Source organism: Oncorhynchus keta, chromosome 2 (genome assembly GCF_023373465.1).
Source record: "Oncorhynchus keta strain PuntledgeMale-10-30-2019 chromosome 2, Oket_V2, whole genome shotgun sequence".
In the NCBI taxonomy this organism is placed as follows: Eukaryota; Metazoa; Chordata; class Actinopteri; order Salmoniformes; family Salmonidae; genus Oncorhynchus; species Oncorhynchus keta.
The window spans coordinates 3641961-3656776 of NC_068422.1; the positions used below are offsets into that span (position 1 = coordinate 3641961).

General features: G+C 44.5%; 1 protein-coding gene and 2 long non-coding RNA genes across 7 annotated transcripts in view; all 3 read right to left on the reverse strand.

The window, feature by feature from the left end:
- On the reverse strand, positions 1-1676 carry LOC127909436 (uncharacterized). Of its 2 annotated transcripts, XR_008071105.1 has the most exons (5): positions 1600-1676; positions 1237-1561; positions 850-1084; positions 774-811; positions 356-386 (listed from the first exon to the last, which is right to left on the reverse strand). It is a non-coding gene; the product is annotated as an uncharacterized LOC127909436 (long non-coding RNA). The 2 variants fall into 2 exon arrangements; XR_008071104.1 differs by having other exon boundaries at positions 1-811; positions 926-1084.
- The window catches only part of LOC118378942 (protein kinase C epsilon type), a 302141-nt gene extending 295457 nt beyond the window's left edge, over positions 1-6684 (reverse strand). For 2 of the 4 annotated variants that reach the window (XR_008071101.1, XM_052470873.1), the window contains exon 1: positions 5405-6683. Coding sequence is in view for 3 of the 4 variants with exons in the window: in XM_052470873.1 (XP_052326833.1) it covers positions 5405-5752 (348 nt within the window). In the remaining variant the exon portion in view is untranslated. Of the gene's footprint in view, positions 1-5404 lie in introns of all 4 variants that reach the window. The other 2 variants (XM_052470879.1, XM_052470877.1) reach the window with 2 other exon arrangements.
- Positions 2170-2834, reverse strand: LOC127909437 (uncharacterized). The gene is made up of 3 exons (XR_008071106.1): positions 2529-2834; positions 2332-2446; positions 2170-2249 (listed from the first exon to the last, which is right to left on the reverse strand). It is a non-coding gene; the product is annotated as an uncharacterized LOC127909437 (long non-coding RNA).
- Positions 6685-14816: the final 8132 nt, after the last annotated feature.

Sequence of the window (14816 nt, forward strand, 5' to 3'; positions counted from 1 at the left end):
AACAGATGGTCCGTAGAGCTATGAACCAAGCACACTCTCCTGAGACGTGCAAGGTGATGACAGAGCCTGATCCATCAACATCAGCACAGAACATTCCCAGCCCGACAAGTCAAACAGACAGAAACCCTATTGCCCTGAGCTTCCCCGGACCGTCAACGAACTGTATACCTTCTCCTCCAACTCACAATGGACCTGATAGAGTCTAATCAATAATCCAGGCTCCCGCCTACCTCAGACACACTGTCGAGAGTGGACCTGTATGTCAGCATTTCATTGTACTGTGTACCATGTGTATCCTGTGTATTCCTCTTCAGAATGTACTGTATGTGAAAGCTGTCTGTCAGAAGAGCACAGGCCAGGATAACAGAGCACACCTTTCTATCCACCTGCCACGCAGGATAACAAAGCACACCTATCTATCCACCTGCCACGCAGGATAACAGAGCACACCTATCTATCCACCTGCCACGCAGGATAACAGAGCACACCTATCTATCCACCTGCCACGCAGGATAACAGAGCACACCTATCTATCCACCTGCCACGCAGGATAACAGAGCACACCTATCTATCCACCTGCCACGCAGGATAACAGAGCACACCTATCTATCCACCTGCCACGCAGGATAACAGAGCACACCTATCTATCCACCTGCCACGCAGGATAACAGAGCACACCTTTCTATCCACCTGCCACGCCAAGGCCAGGATAACAGAGCACACCTATCTATCCACCTGCCACGCAGGATAACAGAGCACACCTATCTATCCACCTGCCACGCAGGATAACAGAGCACACCTTTCTATCCACCTGCCACGCAGGATAACAGAGCACACCTATCTATCCACCTGCCACGCAGGATAACAGAGCACACCTATCTATCCACCTGCCACGCAGGATAACAGAGCACACCTATCTATCCACCTGCCACGCAGGATAACAGAGCACACCTTTCTATCCACCTGCCACGCCAAGGCCAGGATAACAGAGCACACCTATCTATCCACCTGCCACGCAGGATAACAGAGCACACCTATCTATCCACCTGCCACGCAGGATAACAGAGCACACCTTTCTATCCACCTGCCACGCAGGATAACAGAGCACACCTATCTATCCACCTGCCACGCAGGATAACAGAGCACACCTATCTATCCACCTGCCACGCAGGATAACAGAGCACACCTATCTATCCACCTGCCACGCAGGATAACAGAGCACACCTATCTATCCACCTGCCACGCAGGATAACAGAGCACACCTTTCTATCCACCTGCCACGCCAAGGCCAGGATAACAGAGCACACCTATCTATCCACCTGCCACGCAGGATAACAGAGCACACCTATCTATCCACCTGCCACGCAGGATAACAGAGCACACCTTTCTATCCACCTGCCACGCAGGATAACAGAGCACACCTTTCTATCCACCTGCCACGCCAAGGCCAGGATAACAGAGCACACCTATCTATCCACCTGCCACGCAGGATAACAGAGCACACCTTTCTATGCACCTGCCATGCCAAGGCCAGGATAACAGAGCACACCTTTCTATCCACCTGCCACGCAGGATAACAGAGCACACCTATCTATCCACCTGCCACGCAGGATAACAGAGCACACCTATCTATCCACCTGCCACGCAGGATAACAGAGCACCCCTATCTATCCACCTGCCACGCAGGATAACAGAGCACACCTATCTATCCACCTGCCACGCAGGATAACAGAGCACACCTTTCTATCCACCTGCCACGCAGGATAACAGAGCACACCTATCTATCCACCTGCCACGCAGGATAACAGAGCACACCTATCTATCCACCTGCCGCGCAGGATAACAGAGCACACCTATCTATCCACCTGCCACGCAGGATAACAGAGCACACCGATCTATCCACCTGCCACGCAGGATAACAGAGCACACCTATCTATCCACCTGCCACGCAGGATAACAGAGCACACCTATCTATTCACCTGCCATGCCAAGGCCAGGAGCACACCTATCCATCTGCCATACCGAGGCCAGGAGAACAGAGCACACCTATCCATCTGCCATGCCAGGGCCAGGAGCACACCTATCTATCCACCTGCCATGCCAAGGCCAGGAGCACACCTATCCATCTGCCATGCCGAGGCCAGGAGAACAGAGCACACCTATCCATCTGCCATGCCGAGGCCAGGAGAACAGAGCATACCTATCCATCTGCCATGCCGAGGCCAGGAGAACAGAGCACACCTATCCATCTGCCATGCCGAAGCCAGGAGAACAGAGCACACCTATGCATCTGCCATGCCGAGGCCAGGATAACAGAGCACACCTATCCACCTGCCATGCCGAGGCCAGGAGAACAGAGCACACCTATCCATCTGCCATGCCGAGGCCAGGAGAACAGAGCACACCTATCCATCTGCCATGCCGAGGCCAGGAGAACAGAGCACACCTATCCATCTGCCATGCCGAGGCCAGAAGAACAGAGCACACCTATCCATCTTCCATGCCGAGGCCAGGAGAACAGAGCAGACCTATCCATCTGCCATGCCGAGGCCAGGAGAACAGAGCACACCTATCCATCTGCCATGCCGAGGCCAGGAGAACAGAGCACACGCTGAGGCCAAGAGAACAGAACTACTCAAAAGAGGAATAAAGCAACCCAGTATTTATGAAAATGTTCCTCCCTCACAGGGAAAGTGTCATAATAGCCTTTGCTTTAGTGTCATACTGAGGAACAGAATTGCCTTCAAGGCAATGAATAGTCCCAGTATTATTGTGAATATACCCTTTATTATAAGATGTCCATGTTATCCATCTCACATTATCAGTGATGAGGAGTATCTACATTATTATTATTTTTTTTGTTCCTGTCTATGATTTTATAATCAGCATTGTTATCATGGCCTAATATGAACAGCTCTGGAGTTTGGATGTGGTAATCTGGTACCGGAACAGATACAGTTCAATCTCATTCTGTAATGACATATTTATGAACTATGTTTTAGTAGATGTATTATTTTTCTTTTATGTTGGGCAGTGTTTGTGAAGTGATGTAGTCAGAAAAGATGCTGATATTTGGATGTCCTTGGGGCCAGAACCTGTAAGGATATGTAGATGTCCACACAAACCTTGGCCTACTTCCCTTCAGGTAACCTCAATCTCACCCACTCTCCTGTAGTGAAAACCTTGAGGAAGGTGTGCCTATGTTGAAGGGAAGTAAGGCCAAGGAAAACAGCCTATTGTTTTCATGACTGGAATTCAAAGGTAAAATATGTATATCCTTCTTCACATTGAGTATGTTTACATGCACACTAATAATGCAATATTAAACTGATTATGGCAATAGGCTGAGTAAGGCTTTAGTCATGTAAACACCATACTCTACTTATTTTAATCGGCATAAAGTCATAATCGAAGTAAGCATAGGCTGATTGAAACAGATGAGTCCAAAATGATTAGGTTGTGTAAATGCCTTAGAGTCACAGCACTATATTTGATCTGCGCATGTGCTATCACCAGCAGAGCAATTGTCCTTCAGTCTTTTGGGCGAGTAAAGTCAGTTCTGAAAATAATGTTGTGCATCTTAGAAATTGTTTTCACATACAAACTTTATATGTCCATACTCAGAATCAAATAGGCATCAAAAAATAACATGGTCACTGGTCGCTGTGGTAGAACGTTTATTTTGATTGCCGATTTTCTGCATTTATTAAAGTCCCATCAGGGAGCCTGATTTCAGATGTGTCCATGTAAACAGGAGTATTAGGGAATAAAGCATGTAAATGTTTAAATCAAACTATTATATTAAGCGGACTATTCACAGTAATCATATTATTGTGTGCATGTAACCGTACTCACAGACTATCATAAGGTATAACATTATCTATGTCACATGATCTGTCTCATCATAATCCAAAAAACATGTCAGCGTTTATTGAAGATGTGTTGGACATAGCATTGATCATGTAATTTGGTGGACGATTGTAGATTTTGAAAACAGTCTGTCGGCACCGCATGTTCATGACCCTTCATTAGGTGTAATCATGTGCTACATGTCTTCTCAACTGAGTCTGCAGCTGCCTATCTTATAAAAGAGAGCATATGGCCCTAAGGCAACCTCATGATTCCAGTATTTATCTGGAAGGTTGTGAAAGACTTCTCTGTATGTGGACCTTTGTCCCCATTAGAATTACATCTCAAGGGCATCATGGTTTCCAAGACATATGCAAATGACAAATCAATTGCAAGTTGTCACAGGCTCAGCAATAGTGTTCTCAAGTCACACTCACATGCAACTTCTGCATTCAGAATATGAATTTGCCATTGAAATGACGGGTCTAGACGCACACAAGTCGCTTTGTGGTCTGATTGTGTTAAGATCTGGCTGACCACATCAGGAGATGGTCTGCGTTACATTGTGTGCGGATTTCTCCTCGGTCTGGATGCAATCAGGCTACCGAAAGCCATGCTGCGGGTGACGTCATCAGCACTCCTCCCTCAAGTCTCCAGAGAACGTGGGTTTTGGGACCGAGGCACCTTCTTATTATAAAGTTGGAGGAAATATGTTTCTAGCGTGAGAGGAAAGTGTTTGCTGGCCTCATAAATGTTAGTCAGCTCACTAATAATTAGAAAAACGAGAGTTATGCTAACCCGTTTGCAATCCATTTAGCTTTGCTTGCTAGCTAGCTACATAGGCCAGCTGGCTAGTGAGCTACAGTAGTTAGCAACTACCATCAGTTGTGTTATTATCTATCATACGTTGCCTATTCCACCGTTTGCAGAATGCATACTGCCATTTGAATATAGCGCGGGAACACGGGAACATACAAAATGTGGATATGGTGGACACATGTAAATGTAGATGCATGACGTGTTCGGAATGCCATTATCAGAACACCAATCAGTGTGTGTGTGTGATCAAAATTGGTCTGCCTGTGTAAACGCAGCCTTACAGGCCTACCTGCCTGGCCTTCCCATCCCACATCGGATTTGAACTCAATCTTGCTTTTGACATGGAAACATGTTGCTTTTCTCAGAATGCAGGCTGCCTACATCGCAGCTGATAGGAATATTTATGACAGGCTTGTAAGCACCCTCCTCTCCACCGTTCCTACGCAACGGGGTTATTTGCGCATAGATCTATCAGATCCTGGCTTGATACAGGTGACCTAGAGTGCCAGGAAACCAATGGTGGATGGATGCCAGCCGGGGGCTTTCGTGAATGGTGATGTTAATGATAAAGGAACATTAATTCAAGGCCTAGACTGTTTTGCAAAATAGTAATACAACTTTGTATAATAATTTAGTCTATTCGTAAGGGCATGAGGATGCTGAGAGTGAGATGAAAACATCTTGGTAAAAGGCATTATGAGCAAGGAACACCAAATGATAAGGGGCCAAAGCATACCCATTCCTCGTAGTGCTTACTGCCATTCTGCAATATGTCTTCGAACTGTATGATGCAGTTGGCCACGAAATCGTCATATCCAATTGGCGCATCGTGAAACACCGACAGTTCGATTTTCCTTCCGTTATGAACCTCCGTAACGAACTCGTCGTTCCACGCAGGGCTGTTGGTTTTCTGTTTGGTGGAAGTTTGGCCCACACGCGAGTCATCCACGTTTAGTGCAATGTATGTGTCTAAGAGAAAAGTCTGGGTCTTTGGGCCAACCGCATGTCTGAGAGACCAAGCTGTCGGTTTCAAGTCCAACGCCTCACAAATCCTGATCTTCAATAACCCATTGAAAACCACCATGGCGGTGATGTAATCCTCCTCAATAGGATTTGGAAGAAGAGTGGTTGTTTACAATAAATTCCTTTAACCCAAACACTTCAACTGGTCATAAATAATTTGTCCTAGTTTTATGTATTGTTTGAATACTCAAATGAAGACCACGGTTTGAATGGGTTGAGACTTAAATGTAACGGGGAAATGCTGTCCCGTCTCACGCTAGTACACACATAGACTACCAATCGGATGCAAATCAGTCCTCCCGAAACAGTCTAATGAGAGTAAATTGTCTCGTTTTTGCTCTCTAACAGTCTTGGTTTTCACAATGATAATCCACATTTGGCGTTCAACCAGACAAAGCCTTTCTTTTGAATAGAATAAATACACGTTTTAAGTTTATATGAAGGAAAAATACGACTATGCAGCAGTCGGAATGTCAACAGCCTACCCAAACCGCAACACGATAGAGCAAAATCTATCAAAACTATCCTCGGCAACTCCACTAGGCTTTGGAAACACTCGTATTCCACCGTTGGAAGAGACTGCTGCCTCCTCGCCGAGCATTTGGGATGTTTCCCAACCGGTTACCCGACTTGTGAATTGCTCAAGCAGTGTATAGTTGCAGGTCGACTCTGTTGTGGTTTTCTTGGTTTCTGTTCACTCCTTATACTCCCAGACGGGTTTCTTGCCGTTGCTGTACTTGGTTTCAGTTTGCTCCTTAAACTCCCAGGCTGTTTTCTCGCCGTTGCTGTTCTTGGTTTCCTGCACACCTCCCTTTCTTCTCCGACCGTCTAAACACTGGTGCAGGAAATGCGCAAAACACGTCAGTTTCTTTCTCTGAGGCGCGCTGCGTCTTGTCTATGCCAGATGGGGGAGTGTAACACAACTGTCAGTGTAGGGGAGTCGACCAGGCTGTCAGGACAGAGACGCATCCAAGGGCTCAAGTGACAGATACAGGGATATGATGTGCTGGAGTAGGCCTACTGATTACATCATTGTCTTTTCGGAAACATATCGGGGAGGCTCATTGCTGTGTTTGATAGGTCTATCCACCGTGTAGCAAGGTTATTACTCTTACAAGCAGGGGGCTATTGCGTCAAAAGACATGGAAAAGGGGTGGATCATTGGGGTGGTTAGGTATGTCTGGCATTTGCAACAGATGATTATCTTATACTAGCAACAACACTGACTGTCGCACCTGAATTACACCGATAGCTTTAATAATGTAAGACATGTATCTGTTTTCCAAAACATAAAACCATATCCTAGCCGATGATTATGATCATAGGGCAATAGGCTTTGAATGACAATAATACACACTTGTTTAGCATTTTGTTAGTCATAGGATTTTTATTTTTTTGCGACCAGATTAATAACCCATAAAATATGAAGATAGCCAACATATCTACATTTTTATTGGGCCAAAAATAAAGTGTGTTTGATCCCGACAGTGCATCCCGGTTGTCTGGCCTATAACGTCTATAACGTCTAATTTATCGACCTTGACACAAGAAGAGCAGTGCGTGCATAGATAGGTAGGTAGATAGATAGATAGATAGATAGATAGATAGATAGATAGATAGATAGATGTCATGCAACGTTTGCAACCACATATCACTGAGGTTTGCTTGAAAACACCCTTCACTGTTGCATGTATTTCTGCTGGGAATGCACCACATTTACATTTGAAGTGCAAATTGTCTGTTCATTTTTTTTTGGTGTAAGTCTCCACCATGAGGAAATAATGAGGTGTCTGCACAGCTAGGCTTATACATGACATGAATAGTGGACAATCGAAATCACTATGACCAATAGTCCAGGCAATAACAATATTTACAAAACAAACTGACAGACAACAGATGCCCATATAAATCATTATAGTAGAATAATTATAAATCAAACACATAATACAGATGTAGCCTGTTGCAAATGGACTCAATATAGCCAATATAGTCAATTTAGTAAATAGAGTCAACAGGGTCAATTGAGTCAATAGTGTCAATATAGTTAATAGTGTCAATAGAGTTAATATAGTCAATAGGGTCAATAGAGTCAATATATTCAATAGAGTCAATAGGGCCCATATAGTCAATAGTGTAACAAAAGGTCAATATAGAAAATATAGTCAATATTGTCAATCTAGTCAATAGACTTAATGTATTTAATAGAGTCAATATAGTCAATAGGGTACATAGAGTCAATAGTGTCAATACAGTCAACAGGGTCAGTATAGTCAATAGAGTCAATATAGTCAATAGGGTCAATATGGTACATAGAGTCAATAGTGTCAATACAGTCAACAGGGTCGGTATAGTCAATAGAGTCAATATAGTCAATAGGGTCAATATGGTACATAGAGTCAATAGTGTCAATACAGTCAACAGGGTCAGTATAGTCAATAGAGTCAATATAGTCAATAGGGTCAATATGGTACATAGAGTCAATAGTGTCAATACAGTCAACAGGGTCAGTATAGTCAATAGAGTCAATATAGTCAATAGGGTCAATAGAGTCAATAGGGTACATAGAGTCAATAGGGTACATAGAGTCAATAGTGTCAATACAGTCAACAGGGTCAGTATAGTCAATAGAGTCAATAGGGTACATATAGTCAATAGTGTCAATACAGTTAGTATAGTCAATAGTGTCAATATAGACAATATAGTCAATATTGTCAATCTAGTCAATAGACTTAATGTATTTAATAGAGTCAATACAGTCAATAGGGTCAATATGGTACATAGAGTCAATAGTGTCAATACAATCAACAGGGTCAGTATAGTCAATAGAGTCAATATAGTCAATAGGGTCAATAGAGTCAATAGGGTGCATAGAGTCAATAGGGTACATAGAGTCAATAGTGTCAATACAGTCAACAGGGTCAGTATAGTCAATAAAGTCAATAGGGTACATATAGTCAATAGTGTCAATACAGTTAGTGTAGTCAATAGTGTCAATATAGACAATATAGTCAATATAGTCAATAGGGTCAATAGAGTCAATAGGGTACATAGAGTCAATAGTGTCAATACAGTTAGTATAGTCAATAGTGTCAATATAGACAATATAGTCAATATAGTCAATAGGGTTAATAGAGTCAATAGGGTACATAGAGTCAATAGTGTCAATACAGTCAATAGGGTCAGTATAGTCAATAGAGTCAATAGTGTCAATACAGTTAGTATAGTCAATATAGTCAATAGTGTCAATATAGACAATATAGTCAAAATAGTCAATAGAGTCAATATAGACAATCGAGTCAATACAGTCAAGAGGGTCAATATACTCAATAGAGTCAATATAGTCAATAGTGTCAAAATAGTCAATATCGTCAATCGAGTCAATATTGTCAAAATAGTTAATAGAGTCAATAGGGTCAATATAGACAATCGAGTCAATAGTGGCAATACAGTAAATAGTATAGTCAGTATAGTCAATATAGTCAATGTTGTCCATATAGTCAATAGGGTCAATATAGTCAATAGGGTCCATAGAGTCAAAAGTGTCAATACAGTAAATAGGGTCAGAAGAGTCAATTGGGTCAGTATAGTCAATATACTCCACATAGTCAATAGTGTCAATATAAACCATATAAATAGAGTCAATAGGGTCAATATAGTCAACATTGTCAGTAGAGTCTATATGGTCAAATCGGTCAATAGGGTCAACAGAGTCAATAGAGTCAAAGTAGCCAATAGGGTCAATATAGTCAATAGTGTCAAAAATGGTCAATATAGACAATATATTCAATAGAGTCAATATAGTCAATTGACTTAATATATTTAATAGACTCAATAGAGTCAATAGAGTAAATAAAGTCAATATAGTCAATACGGTCAATAGAGTCAATAAGGTCTATATAAACAATTTAAATAGAGTCAATAGGGTCAACATAGTCAATAGAGTCAATATAGTAAAACGTTTTGATATTGTCAATAGAGTTACAAACCTCTCTGGGATCGTTCGGGATGCTAGCGTCCCACCTTGCCAACAGCCAGTGAAATTGCAGGGCGCCAAATTCAAAACAACAGAAATCTCATAATTAAAATTCCTCAACCATTCAAGTATTTTACACCATTTTAAAGATACACTTCTTGTTAATCCAACCACAGGTGTTCAATTTCAAAAAGGCTTTTCGGCGAAAGCAGAACATATCATTATGTTAGGTCATCAACTCGTCACAAAAAGCATTTAGCCATTTTCCAACCAAAGAGAGGTGTCACAAAAAGCAGAAATATAGATAAAATTATTATCTTCATCAAATGACACTCCCAGGACTCAATGTTACACAATACATGTATGTTTTGTTCGATCAAGTTCATATTTATATCCAAAAACCTCAGTTTACATTGGCGCCATGTTCAGAAATGCCTCCGGAGAAATTTCAGAGAGCCACATCAAATAACAGAAATACTCATCATAAACTTTGATGAAAGATACATGTTTTACATAGAATTATAAATAAACTTGTTCTTAATACAACCGCTGTGTCAGATTTCAAAAAAGCTTTACGACAAAAGCACAATATTCAATCATCTGAGAACAGCGTTCAGCCACAAAAGCAAGCCATACCCGCCTAGTTGTGGAGTCAACAAAAGTCATAAATAGCATTATAAATGTTCACTTACCTTTGCTGATCTTCGTCGAAATGGACTCCCACTTCCACAAGAAATTTCAATTTTGTTCGATTACGTCCATACTTATGTCCAAATACCTCCGTTTTGCTCGCGCATTCAGTTCACTATTCTAAAGGTACAATGCGCGAACGCAAAATCCAGATGAAAAGTCAAAAGAGTTCCATTACAGTTTGTAGAAACATGTCAAACGACATGGCGGAGGTGAGGAAGGTGTTCGATTCTCCTGTGCCCAGAAGAGAGGCGGCCCGAAAACTACTGAAATGACATCAGAACTCTCGTAGTGTGATAGACTACGTTGTTGATTTTTGCACATTGGCCACCGAGAGTGCCTGGAATACGGAGGCCCGTTCGATACCTTCCTTCACAGACTATCAGAGGAGATAAAAGATGAGCTATTAGCTCAGGAGTTACCGTTGGACCTCGATTCCCTCATCGCCATTACCATTAGGATTGATGTGCGTCTACGGGAACGCAGGAGTGAGAGGAGGTCGGGTTTTGGTCACACTCGTTCATCCGCTGCTGCTTGCTCACCTCCAAAGGAAACCGGAAATCCCTGAAGGCTGCTTTTCCGAGAACATCCGAAGTCACCCGAGTTTTCTCGAGAATCATTGGCGGCAGGTGAGTCGGACACAATGGAGCCTATACAACTGAGCTGAGCTAGATTATCACATAGGGAATGTTCACGTAGGCTGAGCTCCAACTGTTGTATGTATTGTGGTTCTGCGGGACATTACATAGCCATCTGCCCAGTAAAGAGATCTGACTCATTAGTAGGTACGAGTACACAGGTGAGCCAGACTGGGAATTCTCTAGTTCCCATTACCCTTACTCCCTTTTTTGTGATCCCGATGTGGGGAGAACAGTCGAAATCCCTCTGTGTGCTCATTGACTCTGGGGCAGATGAGAGTTTTATGGACGCTACCCTGGTATCGGAACTAGGTATCCCCACTCAACTCCTCTCCATTACCATGGACGCTCGGGCACTGGACGACCGTTCCATTGGAATAGTTACACACAGCACAGTTCCCATTCATCTGCGGGTGTCTGAAAATCACATTGAGTCTATACAGCTTCTCCTCATCAAATCCCCTCATGTCCCTGTTGTGATGGGATTTTCTTGGCTCCAAAAGCACAATACCGTTATTGACTGGACCACGGGTTCAAACCTGGGTTGGAGCCCGTTCTGTCACTCCCACTGCCTTAAAGAGGTGCAGCCGCCACCGAGATGTCCTCTTATGGGTTTAAGTAAAGCCTTGGATTTCTCCACTGTTCCCGCAGAATACCATGATCTCCTGGAGATATTCAACAAGGCTGTTGCTACCTCTCTTCCTCCGCATCGTCCCAACGATTGTGCCATTGACCTCCTCCCGGGCACCACACCGCCTCGAGGTCGGCTATATTCCCTATCCGGTCCCGAGACCAAGGCATGGAGGAGTACATTGAGGACTCTCTGGCTGCTGGGAGCATTCTTCCTTCTGTATCTCCTTCCGGTGCAGGGTTTTCTTTGTGGAAAAGAAGGATAAGACCCTGCGTCCATGCATCGACTACTGGGACCTCCATGACATCACGATTAAAAATCATTACCCCCTGCCTCTCCTCTGCTTTCAAACCTCTCCAGGGTGCCACCATCTTTTCTGACCTTCGGAATGCCTGCCATCATATTCAGATACGCAAGGGGAAAAGTGGAAGACGGCTTTCAACACGGCCAGTGGACATTATGAATATCTGTTCATGCCATTTGGGCTCACCAACGCTCCCGCTGATTTCCAGGCCCCGGGTCAACAATGTGCTCTGTGACATGCTGAATTGTTTTATGTTTTTCTACCTCGACGACATCCTTGTCTTCTCCCGGTCTGCCCAAGAACACATCCGACAAGTCCTTTAGCGCCTCCTGGAGAACCAGTTGTTTGTGAAAGCTGAGAAGTGCGAGTTTCACTGCTCTACTATTACCTCTCTGGGATACATCATCGCTGAAGGAAATGTCCAGATGGATCTTGAAAAAGTGAGAGCGGTGGTGGATTGGCCCCAACCCACGTCCAGAGTGTAATTGCAATGTTTCCTGGGGTTTTCTCATTTCTATCCACCGCTTCATCCGGGGCTACAGCACCATGGTGGCTCCCCCCTCTGCACTCACTTACCGTTCACCTGGCCCCCAGCTGTTGACAGGGCTTTTGTGGATCTTAAGCATTGGTTCACTACTGCCCCCGTCCTCGTCCATCCAGACCCGTCCCGTCAGTTTGTGGTTGAGGTCGATGCTTCTGACGTTGGAGTGAGGGCCATTCTGTCCCAGTGATCTGCCCAGGACCAAAAGCTCCATCCCTGTGCCTTCCTGTCCAATCGTCTCAACTCCGCTGAGAGAAACTACGACGTAGGTAACCGGGAACTTCTGGTGGTCAAGATGGAGCTGGAGGAGTGGAGGTACTGGCTCGAAGGAGTGGAACATCCATTTCTGGTTTGGACCGGCCATAAGAATGTGGAATATCTCTGCACAGCCAAGCACCTTAACTCTAGGCAGGCATGTTGGGCACTGTTATTCACCAGGTTCAACTTCACCATCTCCTACCGCCCAGGGTCTAAGAATGTGAAGCCCAATTCTCTCTCTCACCAGTACAGTTCCACTGCAACACCCTCTGACTGAGACCATCCTCCCTACCTGGTCCCAGCTGGACCATGGAGAGGGCCCAGCTAACCGGATCTTCATCCCTGATTGGTCCCTGTCCCAAGTCCTGGAATGGGCTCATTCCTCCAGACTTACCTGTCATCCTGGCTCCCGTCGAACCCTGGCCTTCCACAGACAATGCTTCTGGTGGCCCACTATGGTTCCTGATGTCTTTGCCTTCGTTACTGCATGCACGGTATGTGCCCAGAATAAGACTCCGTGACAAGCTCTGTCTGGCCTTCTTCAGCCACTGCCCGTTCCTCATCACCTCTTGTCCCATATTTCCCTGGATTTTGTCATGGGGCTACCTCAGTCTGATGGCAACACCGCCATCCTGATAGTAGTGGATCAGTTTTTCAAAGCCACCCATTTCACGCCTCTCCTCAAACTACCCTCTGCCAAAAAGACGTCCCAGCTCATGGTGCCACACGTCTTCCAGATCCATGGACACCCGGTGGATATTGTTTCCGACCGGGGTCATCAGTTCTAGTCCTCGATCTGGAAGGCATTCTGCACCCTCATTGGGTTGTCGGCCAGCCTGTCCTCCGGATTTCATCCCCAGTCCAATAGCCAGTTGGAGCGAGCGAACCAAGACCTGGAAACGACACTACAGTGCCTTGTCTCGACCAACCCCACTACCTGGAGCCAACAACTGGTCTGGGTGGAGTCATAAGGTGAATGCACCAATTTGTAAGTCGCTCTGGATAAGAGCGTCTGCTAAATGACTTAAATGTAATGTAAATGAGTATGCCCGGCACACTCTTCCTTGCTCGTGCCACTGGACTCACCCCATGGAGCACTCAAAAGGGAAATTAGCCCCCGCACTTCCCAGGGCAAGAACAGTAAGTCCACATACCCACGGGCCCGATGTTCGTCTGCCACTGTCTGCGTATAGTCAATATTGTCAATAGGGTCAATATAGTTAATAGAGTCAATAGAGTCATGCTAGGATAAATATCAGTTATCCTGTTAGAACTTTTGTGCCAAACCCATTGCGAGGTTTCAGGTGCCACATTTATGGTCAGGTAGCAGCAGTGTGTAGGAGGGCATGGAACAAAGGATTGTATTATTTTGGTGGATAAAGTTGTGTGTGTGTCAACTGTAGGGGAGCCCATGTTGCTGGGGATCGGAAATGTCCGGTGTGAGAGAGTCTGGTTGAGGTGGCCAGGGTCAGAGTAGTGCAGAAGGTGTCATGTGCTGAGGCAGTTAAGAAAGTCATGGGTCAAGGATGAGGGATCCTGAGAGGATCCCAGTGAGTAGTAGATCTGTGCCAGCACAGAGGGATAGGCCAACGAGTGATGTATGCTTCAGTAAGGTTGGCTTCTTAGCATTCATAGCAATGGTTACCAACTGTACCGCAGAAATGGAACATAAATAGATGTTGTGGTGGCTGCTGCAGAGAAGCACATGAGTGTACGAGATTTGACTTTAGAAGAGCAACAGGATGTGTTGAGTGGTGGTGTCCCGTCCTCCCAGGCCGTCTGCATGGTGAAGGAGCAGATAGGTTCAAAGTGTTGGAATGGGGTAGTGGGTTTTTAATGAGTGTAGGGTTAGTTGGAAGGCTGTTGTTTATTATTTTACACTCCAGTCCAGTTGGTGGCAATAATGGAACTTGTGATTGTCCACCACCATTTAAAAAACCAAAGAAGAAGCTATTTTTTTCACCATAGCTTCTAATCTAAGGACTACAACCCCTTCAATTGAGAAATACTAGTAATTGTGCTGCTAAACATCTTTCCATCATTAATGCAACACTAGCCAATGTTTTATAATGTATAGGCCTACGTGCAGG